Source organism: Phycodurus eques, chromosome 11, assembly GCF_024500275.1.
Source record: "Phycodurus eques isolate BA_2022a chromosome 11, UOR_Pequ_1.1, whole genome shotgun sequence".
NCBI lineage: Eukaryota > Metazoa > Chordata > Actinopteri > Syngnathiformes > Syngnathidae > Phycodurus > Phycodurus eques.
The window spans coordinates 27066211-27079775 of NC_084535.1; the positions used below are offsets into that span (position 1 = coordinate 27066211).

The window sequence follows — 13565 nt, forward strand, 5'->3', positions numbered from 1 at the left end:
GGGGTCTTTGAGCCGTGCTTTTTCGGGTCCCTCACCTTGGACCTGTTTGGCATGGGTGACCCTGCCAGGGGCATAAAGCCCCAGACAACTTAGCTCCTTGGATCATTGGGACACACAAACCCCTCCACCACGATAAGGTGACGGCTCAAGGAGGGGCATGAAAACATGCCAATTCAATTACCAGTCTTTACACAAACAAAACAGGTAAGCAGTTGGTATGGACATTGGTTTCCGCATGCGTCATCAGGCAAGTAGAAATAATTGCATTTGTTGCTGAGGGAAATTCTTCGACAATTAGTATTATAGGACATCAGCCAAGTGCTAGAATGTTTAAAGGCTGCTATTTTCTGTCCTCAGTTCATTCGCCAAACATCAGGCATCACAACAGCAAAGGTAAGATTTCACATCACGTCAACTTTTATATTTTTATGAACACAATATCTTAAATCGAAGTCTAAAATCAGTTGAGCAGTAGTTGTTCAATGTTAAACATGAATCCAAACCACAGCATTTATTACTGTTCTCATTCCACAGATGGCTTTTGGTCTTCACTTGTTGATCTTATAATGTGCATATTTTGCTGTTTCACCTACTGTGCATACTGTCAGGGAGGACAACAAGGTCATGTCCTCAGCATTGGCGTATCTAGCCAATTTTTCAGTACCCCCAAAAATTAATCCCAACACCCCTTAAATTTGAGATATTTTGTTTTAATTCGAGAGAAAATATTTTGAACAAGACCTGCAAGAAGTCTTTAAGGGCCCTCGCACCCCTGGCAACGTTGGGGATACACAGAAAGTAAATCGAAATTCCATGAATACATTCCTGGCCCCCAAAAAACAGAAAAGGCAAAACATTTATGGAAGGTGATTTATACGTAGAAAAATGGCGCTGCCGACTTTGCTTGTTCGTGGCACTATCACTACGAGTAAATAATTGTTTTTAGATGTCTTCCGACCTGGACTCGCATCAAATGTGTGACATTTTGAAAATACTGTATATGAGCATCCTTTTTTTGTCATAATGAAACATCAGTTGGTTGCGTCACGCGGCAACAGCATTCGACAAAATAAAAAGCTTTTGATAAATTTCCATCTTCAACATCTGTGGATGAAACATCCAAAGTTTGAATTTGATTGGATAAGATCTTTATGAGGAATTTGTTAAATATATATCATGTATGAAAGGCAGAAAATAGAGCAAAATGTGAAAGTAACTTAAAAATGGCGGACTTCCTGTGAGTTTAAGATACTTTTTTGTCGGTGTTGGGCTGTTACATTTGCCTCCAAAGACCTAAGTAAAATGTACAACCGGGGCTTCTTCGTCAAAAATTTGGCAGGGGCGCCACTGAGCTATTGTTTTTTTAAATAGGAAAATAATATTGCATTTTTCGCCAAACTTGATGTGTGTGCAAAATTTTTTTTCAAACGTTTTACCCTAAAAAACGATGCAGTTTTATTGCCGAAGAATGCGGCAAATCTCATGAAGGTCTTAACACTCTCACTCTCTACCTCAAATATGAGGTAGATGTGATTAACTTGTCAGCAGGAGAACAACAAAATATGAAACATGTCTTTTGTTTTTGCCAGTAGGTGACGCCTTTTTTTTTCTTAATTTTTCTAGGTGTGGACTGTCGTGAAGTCTGAGACATTTTGATAAGGTATGACCATCGAGAGTAAAGTTTCAACGGCTTTGTTGTCATGGCAAATCAACAGAATTCGCCACACCGTCACGGCCACTCCCTCTGCTGAAATATCACAATTATTAGTATAAAGCATGATCAACAACGTCTTGAAGCTTTACTAACAAAATTTCAGGTGGAACTGGTCAACGTGCTTGACTCAGTATAGTAAACTGTAAAAGATAATATTTCTTGTCGCCATGATGTGGTGCTATACGTATAGCAAAAAAAAAAAAATTGTCATATAGACGTCTTTAGGTTGTGACTACAATGAAACATGATGTTTGGGATTTTTGGGAGCATGCACAGGGGAGTTATTAAGCATTTGGTCTTTTGTGGAGGATATTTGATATGCAAATTTTGATGCCCTGAACAGAACAGAAAACTGCTGAATCAAACTTCTTTGAAGAAGCATTGAGTCTTTTCTGAAGCCACTTTTGAGGCTGTTCACTTTTAGGGAAAGCTTTTTACAGTCCAGTTTAAGAAGGAGTTCCTGGAAGGCTTCAAATGTGTGTTTGAGCTCCTTGGTATAGGGAAGATTCAGTGCATAAGTCCCACTAATGAGCATGCCACAAGCGCTTGAAAAGTTATCCAGACTAATCAGTACCTTTGTACCGACAATCCTTTCAGCAGTTTTGATTGTCCGTTGCAGTCGGAGTTTGTCCTTTTTTGTAGCAGCACCAAACCAGACTGTGATGGAAGAACACAGGACTGATTCGATGACCGCTGTGTAGAACTGTCTCAGCAGCTCCGATGGCAGGCCGTGCTTTCTCAGAAGCCGCAGGAAGTACATCCTCTGCTGGGCCTTTTTGAGGACGGAGTTGATGTTGTTCGCCCACTTCAGGTCCTGAGAGATTGTAATTCCCAGGAACTTGAAGGTCTCGACGGTTGACACAAGGCAGCTGGTGAGGGGCAGCTGTGGCGAAGGATGCCTCCTGAAGTCCACGATCATCTCTACCGTCTTGAGCGTGTTCAGCTCCAGGTTGTGTTGGCCGCACCACAGCTCCAGCCGCTCCGCTTCCTGTCGATATGCAGACTCGTCACCGTCCTTGATGAGGCAGATGACAGTGGTGTCATCTGCAAACTTCAGGAGCTTGACAGTCGGGTTCGCTGAGGTGCAGTCGTGTAGTCGGGTTCGCTGAGGTGCAGTCGTGTAGAGAGAGAAGAGCAGCGGAGAGAGGACACAACCTTGGGGCGCCCCAGTGCTGATGCTGCGTGTGGATGAGGTGGCCTCCCCCAGCCTGACCTGCTGTGTCCTGCCCGTCAGAAAGCTGTAAATCCACTGGCAGATGGCAGGTGAGACGCTGAGCTGGAGAAGCTTGGTTGAAAGGAGTTCAGGGATGATGGTGTTGAACGCTGAGCTGAAGTCCACGAACAGGATCCTCGCGTAGGTCCCTGCACTGTCGAGGTGTTCTAGGATGAAGTGCAGTCCCATGTTGACTGCATCATCCGCAGACCTGTTCGCTTGGTAGGCAAACTGCAGGGGGTCCAACAGGGGACCTGTGACACTCTTGAGGTGGTCCAGCACGAGACGTTCAAAGGACTTCATGACCACAGATGTCAAAGCGACAGGCCTGTAGTCATTCAGACCAGAGATTGCAGGTTTCTTGGGGACTGGAATGATGGTGGAGCGTTTGAAACAGGATGGAACTTCGCACATTTCCAAAGATCTGTTAAAGATTTGAGTGAAGACTGGAGCGAGCTGGTCCGCGCATACTTTGAGGCAGGATGGGGACACATGGTCCGGTCCTGTCGCTTTGTTAATCTTCTGTTGTTTGAAGATGCGTCTCACATCCTGTTCATGGATGGTTAACGCAGAAGTCAGAGGTGTGGTTGTGGTCGCGGGTGCGGCCGGGTGGGTGTGTGGAGTGAAACTGTCCTTTTCAAATCTGCAATAGAAGGTATTCAAGTCGTTGGCTAGTGTGCTATTGTTCTCAGCTTGGGGGGATCGTCGCTTGTAATTAGTCAGCGATTGGAATGCACGCCAGACTGATTTTGAGTCGTTCGCGCTAAACTGTTTTTCCAACTTTGCTGCATAGATCCTCTTTGCAATGTTAATTTCTTTAGTCAGCTAGTTTCTAGCTCGATTATACAGGGCCCTGTCCCCGCTCTGATATGTGTCTTCCTTAGCTTGGCGAAGCTGCTTAAGTTTAGCAGTGAACCACGGCTTGTTGTTGTTGAATGTCCGAAATGATTTTGTTGGTACACAAACCTCTTCACAGAAGCTGATATAGGATGTGACAGTGTCCGTATATTCATCCAGGCTGGCAGCTGAATTTTCAAAGACACTCCAGTCTGTGCAGTCTAAACAGCTTTGAAGTTCCATCTTTGCTTCATTGGTCCACTTTTTGACTGTTTTCACTGTAGGCTTCGCACATTTAAGTTCTTGCTTGTACGTCGGTATTAAGTTAATTAAGCAGTGATCAGACGAGGCCAGGGCTGCACGAGGTATAGCACGGTATGCGTTTTTTACCGTCGTGTAGCAGTGGTCTAAAGTATTATTTTCCCTGGTAGGACAGTCGATGTGCTGCTTGTATTTAGGGAGTTCGTGGTTGAGTTTAGCTTTGTTAAAGTCCCCGAGAATAATGAGGGGTGAGTCAGGGTGGTTTTTTTCAATTTCGTTGACTTGTTCGGCGAGCGTTAGCAATGCGACGTTCGTGTTAGCTTGCGGTGTGATATAGACTCCAGCCAGTATAAACGATGCAAACTCACGTGGCGAGTAAAATGGTTTACAGTTCAAAAACAGCGACTCCAAATGCGGGCTGCAGTGTGTGCTGAGCACCGTGACGTCCGTACACCATTTTTCGTTTATATGGAGGCATATCCCGCCGCCCTTCGTTTTCCCCGATGATTCCATGTCGCGGTCCGCTCGATGAATGTTGAAGCCGGGAAGCGTGACGGCGCCATCGGGTACAGCGTCGCAAAGCCAGGTCTCCGTGAAGCACATGGCCGCGGAACGTCCGAAGTCTTTACTGGTCTTTAACAGAAGATGAAGCTCGTCCATTTTGTTGGGTAGGGAGCGTACATTCGCGAGGTGGATCGACGGGAACGCCAATCTGTGTCCTCTCTTGCGGAGTTTCACCTGAATGCCGGCTCGTTTTCCTCTGTGGCGCCGCTTCCGCATCCATGCGCCGAAAACCGCGGACGCCGTTCCGGTGAGTAACTCGGGGAAAAAACTGAGCGGATTTTCGAAAGTTGGTGACAGAAAGTCCGGAGTAGCCTCCTTGATGGTTAGCAGGTCTCCCCTTGTGTAAGTGAGTCGTGTAAGGTCTCCAAAGACGGACGAAAAACACAAAAACAAAGACAATACTAGAGAGCGCGTTACCGAGGCGACCACACTGGTAGGCGCCATCTTGTATACTGGTCATTATAAACACCCTAACTCCCTCTCTTCTCATCCATCTTATTTTTCCCTTCCTACATAAGGATTGCATTCACTATACTGTATTAATATTCACAATACTGAATTAACATAATATTGTAAGGATGTCTATAGTCGACTTGTGTCCCTTGAGTAATTTTCTTAATCCGGTTTGCTACGAACAGGAACTTCTATATATATCTACTTACTATAATAACCGACTCTTTATATTCCCAAATTTTCATGTAGCATAGATTGGTTGACAGCCTAATGTAATCACGAAGGTGCTTTTACATTACAAATATGCTCTTCCCTCATTACTTCACTTTATTATCCTTAATTCCAGCCTTCCGGCCACTTACTTGTGTGCCACTCCGTAAACCCGAAAAATAACTCCCTCTGACACGCAAGTTAACACTTCTTTCATTTCTTTGCAACATACGTCAAAGCTCTTATTTTTGGAACAAACAAGACTAGAGCCACCGTATGAGTTAATTTACTTCTCACGATCCTCTATCATTTCAAGTGCTCGCTAAGCAATACATTTAAAATCCCCTATCCAACATGCATTAAGAAATCCTTTCTCAAGTTATCCCGACTAACTGAGCTCACCGCAAAGCCCTTTACCCACTTTCTAACGTCATTGTCATCACACGAGTCGAATATTAAACTTCCCTGCTTTTTAATGTCAATCCCTTCGGAACTACACTAAAGTAATTCTGTAACCCTGACTATTGTCTTTCGCATTCCCCCCTTTCTGACTTTCGAAACTCCGATACACCACTTTCAGCCACATCCAGTTCATCCATCGAAAACATTTAGCCAGCGAGCTGCGACTGCCGTCTCTCCGCGTACACTCATGAAATCCCACACATACACGACCCGTGATTCACTCGTAACAATACACTAAAATACACTCGTCCACTTATTATTCTCCACTAAGACAAGGGCGTGCAAAATCCTCTCGGACCCTCCGCACCCCGGTCACCAGCTCTTCCAGCTCCTTCCCTCAGGTAGGCGCTACCGATCAATGCAAACTAGAACTTGTAGACATTCCAATAGCTTCTTCCCTCTTGCGATCAACTTCTTAAACACCTGACCGACAATTCCATTACAACATGCTGGCAATTTTTTGACTTGAGTTCGTTGTCACATTTCTGTGGGGCCAATTATGTATTACTCGTGCACTCACTGTAGTTGTCTCGCCATGCTGCACTATTTGCATATACTGGCCACTCATGCCAGAGCAGCATCTGCTCCATTTGCACACTGATTGAGGAGTATCTGTAACATTTGCACAACCAACATTGTCCCAGTTTATCGCACTACTTGTCACTTTAAACAGCATCCACTCCTTGAAGTCTCGGTGCCCTTTGCACAATGGTCATTGCACTGGACGATTGCAATATTAGTCATTCGAACTGCTCTAAGTGCTAGAGGACTCTGCATCTTTTTGCACAATTGTCAAAAAAAAAAAAAAAAAAAGTACCGGCATTACCAGATAACTAGCAACCCTTTACTGCTCAGTGACTGTTTTTTTTTTTTTTTTTGTCAATGTCTTTCTGTCTCCAAAGTGTTCTGTAAATTGACTGTCTGTTGTCGTACTAGAGCGGCTCCAAATACCGGAGACAAATTCCTTGTGTGTTTTTTGGACATACTTGGCAAATAAAGATGATTCTGATTCTGATTCTGATCTCATTCCTACCGTACACTCCATACCTCATTCAGACAGCAACTTGCACGCCATTCCTTCAAACTGCGTGTGCAGCCCGAAGTGGACCGGAAACGCCCCGACCTACATCGACCCTCTCCGACCGGCTTGGAAAGACATTTAATATGGAAAGCTGTATCTGAAATTTGGCACAATTCTGAGAAAGAAGCAAATTTGGAGTTGAAATGATAGGACCAATACATGAACAGGAAAGCCACAGTCCCCATTTTTTCTTTCATAAATCTTCAATCTTCACACCCTAATTCAAAATTGGTGCCAGTATTCTTATTTTCCGTTCGGCTTGTCCCTTTAGGGGTCGCCACAGCAAGACATCCTTTTCCATGTAAGCCTATCTCCTGCATCCTCCTCTTGAACACCAACTGCACTCATGTTTTCCCTCATGACATCAATCAACCTTCTCTTTGGTCTTCCTCTAGCTCTCTTGCCTGGCAGCTCCATCCTCATCATCCTTTTACCAATATACTCACTATTTCTCCTCTGGACGTGTCCAAACCATCAAAGTCTGCTTTCTCTAACTTTGTCTCCAAAACATTGAACCTTGGCAGTCCCCCTATAAGACACAATGTAGCTCCTTCTGACCTTCTCTGTACTAGTTCCCACAGATCTGTAAAACTGTTAAATGAAACTTTATCCCTCCCACCTGTATCGATGCAGCCAAAAGCCACAGTAATTCAGCTTGTCTTTACATTTGATGACAACAAGCAAAGTCCAGAAAAGCAAGAATCAAAGTAAGAAAAACCATAGCGAATAACTCACCAGAAAAGAGCTTTGGAGCTTGTGTCACTCTTCCTGAACCGGAGTGATTTGAAATGTTGTGTCGGAGCTTGTATCAAAACACCAGTGTCACGTGATTGATGATGTTCGAAGCTTCGAACGTCATCGCTGTTTCGCTTCGCGCTTCATTCCTTCGAAACATTTCGAAGCTTTTCATTGGCTCATAGTCCTTCAGTGTGTGTCATTGGCTCATGGCGTTTCATTTATTCTTTGGGTTAATCTGAAATGTATTTCAGAGTATGGGGTAGAGCATCTGCATATTTTATTGTCATGACGATATAATCATTATTTGGTATGAATGAACAGAGGATGGTGCAGCTGCCTTTGGCGGGGGCCTGGTCATTATCATAATAGTGTGATAGTATGGGCAGTCACTCCCATGCGTCCTCTTCGCCAGTTGGCAAGGGTCACCGGTTGCCCTGTTACCCTCTTGCATGGGTGGTGACTGTGCCCACGGCAGATCCCTGTCAGCAGGATTTTGGCCTCTTGCTCGCCTCAAAACCCTGTTTGTCAAAAAAAGAATAAAGATCATACATTCTCCATGACCAAGCAGCTGAACAGGACAGGTTAAAAAAAAATAAAAAAAAAATATCTATATAAGCAATTAGACTGTTTCTTTCAACAATCAGATTTCAAATTTGACCTACAAATATTCTGTTTTGTGTATTTGTGGTTTTTGTTCGGACATGACATAATGTATAATAGATTATTACAGTTTCCTAAATTGAGATTTAGTTTTCTTTTCTCGTGTATCCTGTTCATGACTTCCCAGTTTACCTTTGAACTCTTGCTTTGCCTTCCTTGTTTCCCTGTGCTTGTGTAAATTTTTCGCCACACACCATTCATCCATCCATCTATCCATCCATTTTATTCCACTTATCCGAAGCTGCATTCCACTTGGCCAGCCGGTACCCATCAGCTGCCTCAGGAGTAACACCGGCCAAACGGGTTCGGGGATTGCCTCCACGACAGGCACCGACCACCTTACGGCCACAGCTACGGTCAGCCGCCTCAGCAATGGAGGCACGGAACATGGTCCACTCGGACTCGATGTCCCCCGCCTCCCCCGGAACATGAGCAAAGTTCAGAGGGGGGCCCCGTTTATCGTCATCATAAGGGGTCTTTCAGCCGTGCTTTGTCTGGTCCCTCACCTTGGACCTTTTTGTCATGGGTGACCCTGCCAGGGGCATAAAGCCCCAGACAACTTAGCTCCTAGGATCATTGGGACACACAAACCCCTCCACCACGATAAGGTGACGGCTCAAGGAGGGGCGTGAAAAGCATGAGAATTTAATTACCAGTCTTTACACAAACAAAACAGGTAAGCAGTTGGTATGGACATTGGTTTCCGCATGCATCATCAGGCAAGTACAAATAATTCCCTTTGTTGCTGAGGGAAATTCTTTGACAATTAGTATTATAGGACGTCAGCCAAGTGCTGGCATGTTTAAAGGCTGCTCTTTTCTGTCCTCAGTTCATTCGCCTAACATCAAGCATCACAACAGCAAAGGTAAGATTTCACGTCACGTCAACTTTTATATTTTTATTAACACAAAATCTTAAATAGAAGTCGAAAATCAGTTGAGCAGTAGTTGTTCAATGTTAAACATGAATCCAAACCACAGCATTTTATATTGCTTTCATTCCACAGATGGCTTTTGGTCTTCACTTGGTGTTGCTCTTGTGTGGCATTAGTGGACTGTTCACTGGAACTGTAAGTAAAACCACCCTATATTAGCTTTTGTGTTTTCTACATTGATGATTTACAATTTAATTTAAACAGTGTTTTCCCCCTTTCTCCCAGTGTGCTCGTGCTATAAAGAAAGGTTGGTAACTGTCTTGTACAGCATGTCACTTTTTAATTCATGTTACAGAATTGTGAGGCTTAGTGCAAGAGGCAGGATTCACTCTGGACCGATAACCACTAAATCACAGGGCTGACTTTAAGAGATTGACAACCATGTACGCTCAAATTCACACAGACAATTATGAGTCTATAATTGAGATAAAAAAGCGTCTATCCGAAAGACATACACAGATGCACTCATCATTGACACATAAGATCAGGCGCTAGGCACAGATCGACTGAAGCTGGGATCTAGGTTGTACTACTCCAGTGAGAGTCCTGGGTACAAGCTGTCCAAAAAAGTTTGTGGTGACCAAATTTGGAGTGCATCCCTAATCCTAGGTGAAGACTGTTGCAAGACACCCCTGAGACAGTCCAGAATGTAACAGCAGTGTATTAAACATTTGTATGGAGGAAGCCAGAGGACCCAGAGAAAAGCATATGACCATAGAGAAAAAATGCAGAAACAGACCTCGACACAGAAAGAGCACAGTCGAAATTCAAACTCAGAACATTCTGACTGTCAGCCCAAAACTCCTAAACACACAACATTGCTGTCCTGAATATGTCTTTGTTCTACAAAATATGTTGCAGATCAGTCTTGCCCTCCAGGCTGGACTCAGTTGGACGACCGCTGTATAATCTTTCAAAATGAGGCATTAAATTTCCAACTTTCCGAGGTACATTGTTTGCCCCCAACCACACACACACACACACACACACACACACACACACACACACACACTCACGTGTTCGTAGTCTTGTGGACATTAAATGAAAGTTCAAAATGTAACTTTTTTGATCTTGTGATTTACTTTCTGAGTTATTTTGCACCCATTAGATTGTCTGCAACATTCTTGGTGGAAACCTGGTTTCAATCCACAATGATCTGGAAAATGAAGTAGTTCGACACGTGATTCTGGCAGGGGCTGGATCTTTTCAGCGTTCTTGGATTGGGCTCCATGACCGGGTTGTGGTAAAATATGTTGTTGTTTTTAGAGAAAATTGTTATTTAATGGAGCGGCACGGGAGCCGACTGGTTAGATCGTCTGCCTCACAGTTCTGAGGTCCGGGGTTCAATCCCCGGCCCCGCCTGTGTGCAGTTTGCATGTTCTCCCCGTGCCTGGGTGGGTTTTCTCCGGGCACTCCGGTTTCCTCCCACATCCCAAAAACATGCATGCTCGGTTAATTGACAACTCTGAAATTGCCCGTAGGTGTGAATGTGAGTGCAAATGGCTGTTTGTTTATATGTGCCCTGCGATTGGCTGGCAACCAGTTCAGGGTGTACCCCGCCTCCTGCCCGATGATAGCTGGGATAGGCTCCAGCACGCCCGCGACCCTAGTGAGGAGAAGCGGCTCAGAAAATGGATGGATGGATGGATGGATGGATGTCCTTATCAGCTGCATGGCCATGCAGAATGGTGGATCTGTATGTATTTTGTGCTGGAACAGTTTTACTGTGAAGGGTGTATAACAATCGTGTCTTTCAGGATGGAAATTTTTTGTGGACAGACGGCTCACCCTTTGATTTCAATGACTGGGCGAATAACCGGCCGAGAGTGGATACAAATCAAGACTGTGCAGAAATAAACTTTCGAGGTATGAATGCATCTTCCATGATTATCTTCACGTGGTGCGTGACGTATATTGATCTATCACCTTTTGATTTTTGAATTTTGAATATGAAGAATAGGTATGTTCTTATTTGGTTCATTTAAATTGTGTTCTTGTGTTGCACTGCAGGTTGTCTTGTGTTGATAAATAACAATTGACAAATCTTATCAACATAAATGCAGCAATATCGTACTTAACATTGTGTGTTCATTTCTGTTTACTTACAGATGAACCCTGGAGTGATCTTGGGTGTGGTGCGCGAAGATCCTTTGAGTGTGCCATGACAACAAGGTCATTTCCTCAGCATTGGCGCATTTAGCCAATTTTTCAGTACCCCCAAAAATTAATCCCAACACCCCTTAAATTTGAGAGATTTTGTTTTCCGACCTGGACTCGCATCAAATGTGTGACATTTTGAAAATACTGTATATGTGCATCCGAGGTGAGGAAATATGAAACATGACTTTTGCCAGTCGGTGTCGTGAAGTCTGAGAAATTTTGAAAAGGTATGACCATCGAGAGTAAAGTTTCAACGGCTTTTGTTGTCACGGCAAATCAACAGAATTCGCCACACCGTCACGGCCACTCCCTCTGCTGAAATATCACAATTATTAGTATAAAGCATGATCAACAACGTCTTGAAGCTTTACTGACAAAATTTCAGGGGGAACTGGTCAACGTGGTCGACGCAATACAGTAAACTGTAAAAGATCATATTTCTTGTCGCCACTATGTGCTGCTATACGTATAGCAAAAAAAAAATTTGTCATATAGACGTCTTTAGGTTGTGACTACAATGAAACATGATGTTTGGGATTTTTGGGAGCCTTACACAGGGGAGTTATTAAGCATTTGGTCTTTTGTGGAGGATATTTGATATGCAAATTTGGATGCCCTGCCCCCGTCGTAGTATGGTAGGAAAAAAAAAGCTTTTAAGAACTTTTAACATCCCAGGTCTTGAGATGGTACAGGCCAAGTTTAAAGTCAATTGAATGAAACCTCTAGGACAAGTTTGCAAAAGTATCACCTCTGTAAATGTGCAGAAATCGTCCAAAAGTGTACATTCAAAGAAATCATAACTCACTTCCTTTTGATTTTAGAATATGGCTTCTGCTGAGTTTTTTTTTTTATTTAGTTTTTAACTACTAATTACCGTAGCTCTATGGCAAACATACGGCCAATTGTGCTATATACGGGGTGCTACAGAGGCTTTTTGTTTTGTAATTGTGAATGACAACACCAGGCCCAATGTATGTGCAAATTTTTTTTCATTTTGGGGCGTGTTTACGCCCTCAAAAATGCAATTCATTGAAAGAATAAAAATGGTTTCTACAATGTGTGCTGTGTACGTGTGCGTATGCTGGTTTGCATGTTCATGTGGGTGTGTTTTGCGTTTAAATGTGGGGGTGCGATGGGTGGATATACTTCTTGTATTGCATATTTGTAATTTTTTTCTCAGTTGCATTTTAATGTTTGAAAAGTAAACATAAATGCATTTGATTTGTTGGTATTCGTTTCAAAATCTCAAATTTTCTCAGTAACATGGATTTCGTAAAACCATGCTCTTCTGATGATTATTAAAGAACAGAAAACGGTAGAATCAAACTTCTTTGAAGAAGCAGGGAGTCTTTTCTGAAGGCTGTTCACTCTTAGGGAAAGCTTTTAACAGTCCAGTTTAAGAAGGAGTTCCACGAAGGCTTCAAATGCGTATTTGAGTTCCTTGGGCTTGGGAAGATTCAGTGCATAAGTCACATGAATGAGCATGCCACAAGCGCTTGCAAAGTTATCCAGACTAATCAGTACCTTTGTTCCATCTACTATGATCACTCTGTCCTCTGGAGCGTCTGACAGTTTTCTGTTTGCTGAAGATTTTCAGCCCTTGTAGAGCAAGGTCCTGTGCCACACTGTCTTCATTAGCATCCGACGATACGAATATTGATTTTCATTCAGTATTTTAGACTATTGTAAGTTAAGGAAGATGGTCTTAAATAAATAAACTAATAACTCAAGTGTGAGAGAGAAAGAGAGAGAGCGTGCGAGAGAGAAGAGAGTGATGCATTTCAACTTACATCATATTCTTTAAAGAGATGATGCTAACTTTTCAAATCTTAAAACATATTTTATGTGTGACAGACCACACAGTTGAAGATAAGAAAATCTGGCATAAACCGTTTTGGTCGTATTGTGTGTGGTGTGCTACAATGCAGCCCTACGGGGGGCACAAACCAGTGCAAACTGTAGGCGGGTCCCAAGTATGTCTTGCTGAAATAAGCAGGGGCGTCCATGAAAAAGATGATTGAGTGAGTGCACGAGTAATACCAAACAAGATGGCTGCCAGGGTGCAGCCACACAGTTTGGCAGGTCCTGTGCGTTTGCTTAAAAAGTCATCCAAAAATCAAATGGGACCATGGATTATGTTATCAACGTATTCCTTTGCTGTTTGGATAACCCTCTATCTTCTGCTAAGTTCAACATGTCCAAGAAAAAGGGACACTCTAACCTTGTATCCAGCCAAATGGAGTCAGCACATGCTATTCACAAGGGTACTGGACTATGG

General features: G+C 43.3%; 1 protein-coding gene across 1 annotated transcript; it reads left to right on the forward strand.

Annotated features, from left to right (window-relative positions):
• Positions 1 to 309: 309 nt before the first annotated feature.
• Positions 310 to 12345, forward strand: LOC133409773 (galactose-specific lectin nattectin-like). Its single transcript, XM_061690226.1, has 9 exons — positions 310 to 393; positions 1624 to 1660; positions 9023 to 9058; positions 9200 to 9262; positions 9353 to 9374; positions 9989 to 10074; positions 10236 to 10370; positions 10885 to 10993; positions 11236 to 12345. Exons 4-9 carry the CDS (start codon positions 9200 to 9202, stop codon positions 11325 to 11327), a joined length of 507 nt encoding a protein of 168 aa, XP_061546210.1. The 5' UTR covers positions 310 to 393; positions 1624 to 1660; positions 9023 to 9058; the 3' UTR covers positions 11328 to 12345.
• The last annotated feature ends 1220 nt before the right edge of the window (positions 12346 to 13565 follow it).

What these genes read in the sequence shown, in the direction of transcription:
- LOC133409773 (XM_061690226.1), top strand. Translation starts at nt 9,200, where the DNA reads ATGGCTTTTGGTCTTCACTTGGTGTTGCTCTTGTGTGGCATTAGTGGA. An exon ending in GTGGACTGTTCACTGGAACT is followed by an intron (nt 9,263 to 9,352) that starts GTAAGTAAAACC and finishes CCTTTCTCCCAG; the next exon opens with TGTGCTCGTGCTATAAAGAA. An exon ending in GGCTCCATGACCGGGTTGTG is followed by an intron (nt 10,371 to 10,884) that starts GTAAAATATGTT and finishes CGTGTCTTTCAG; the next exon opens with GATGGAAATTTTTTGTGGAC.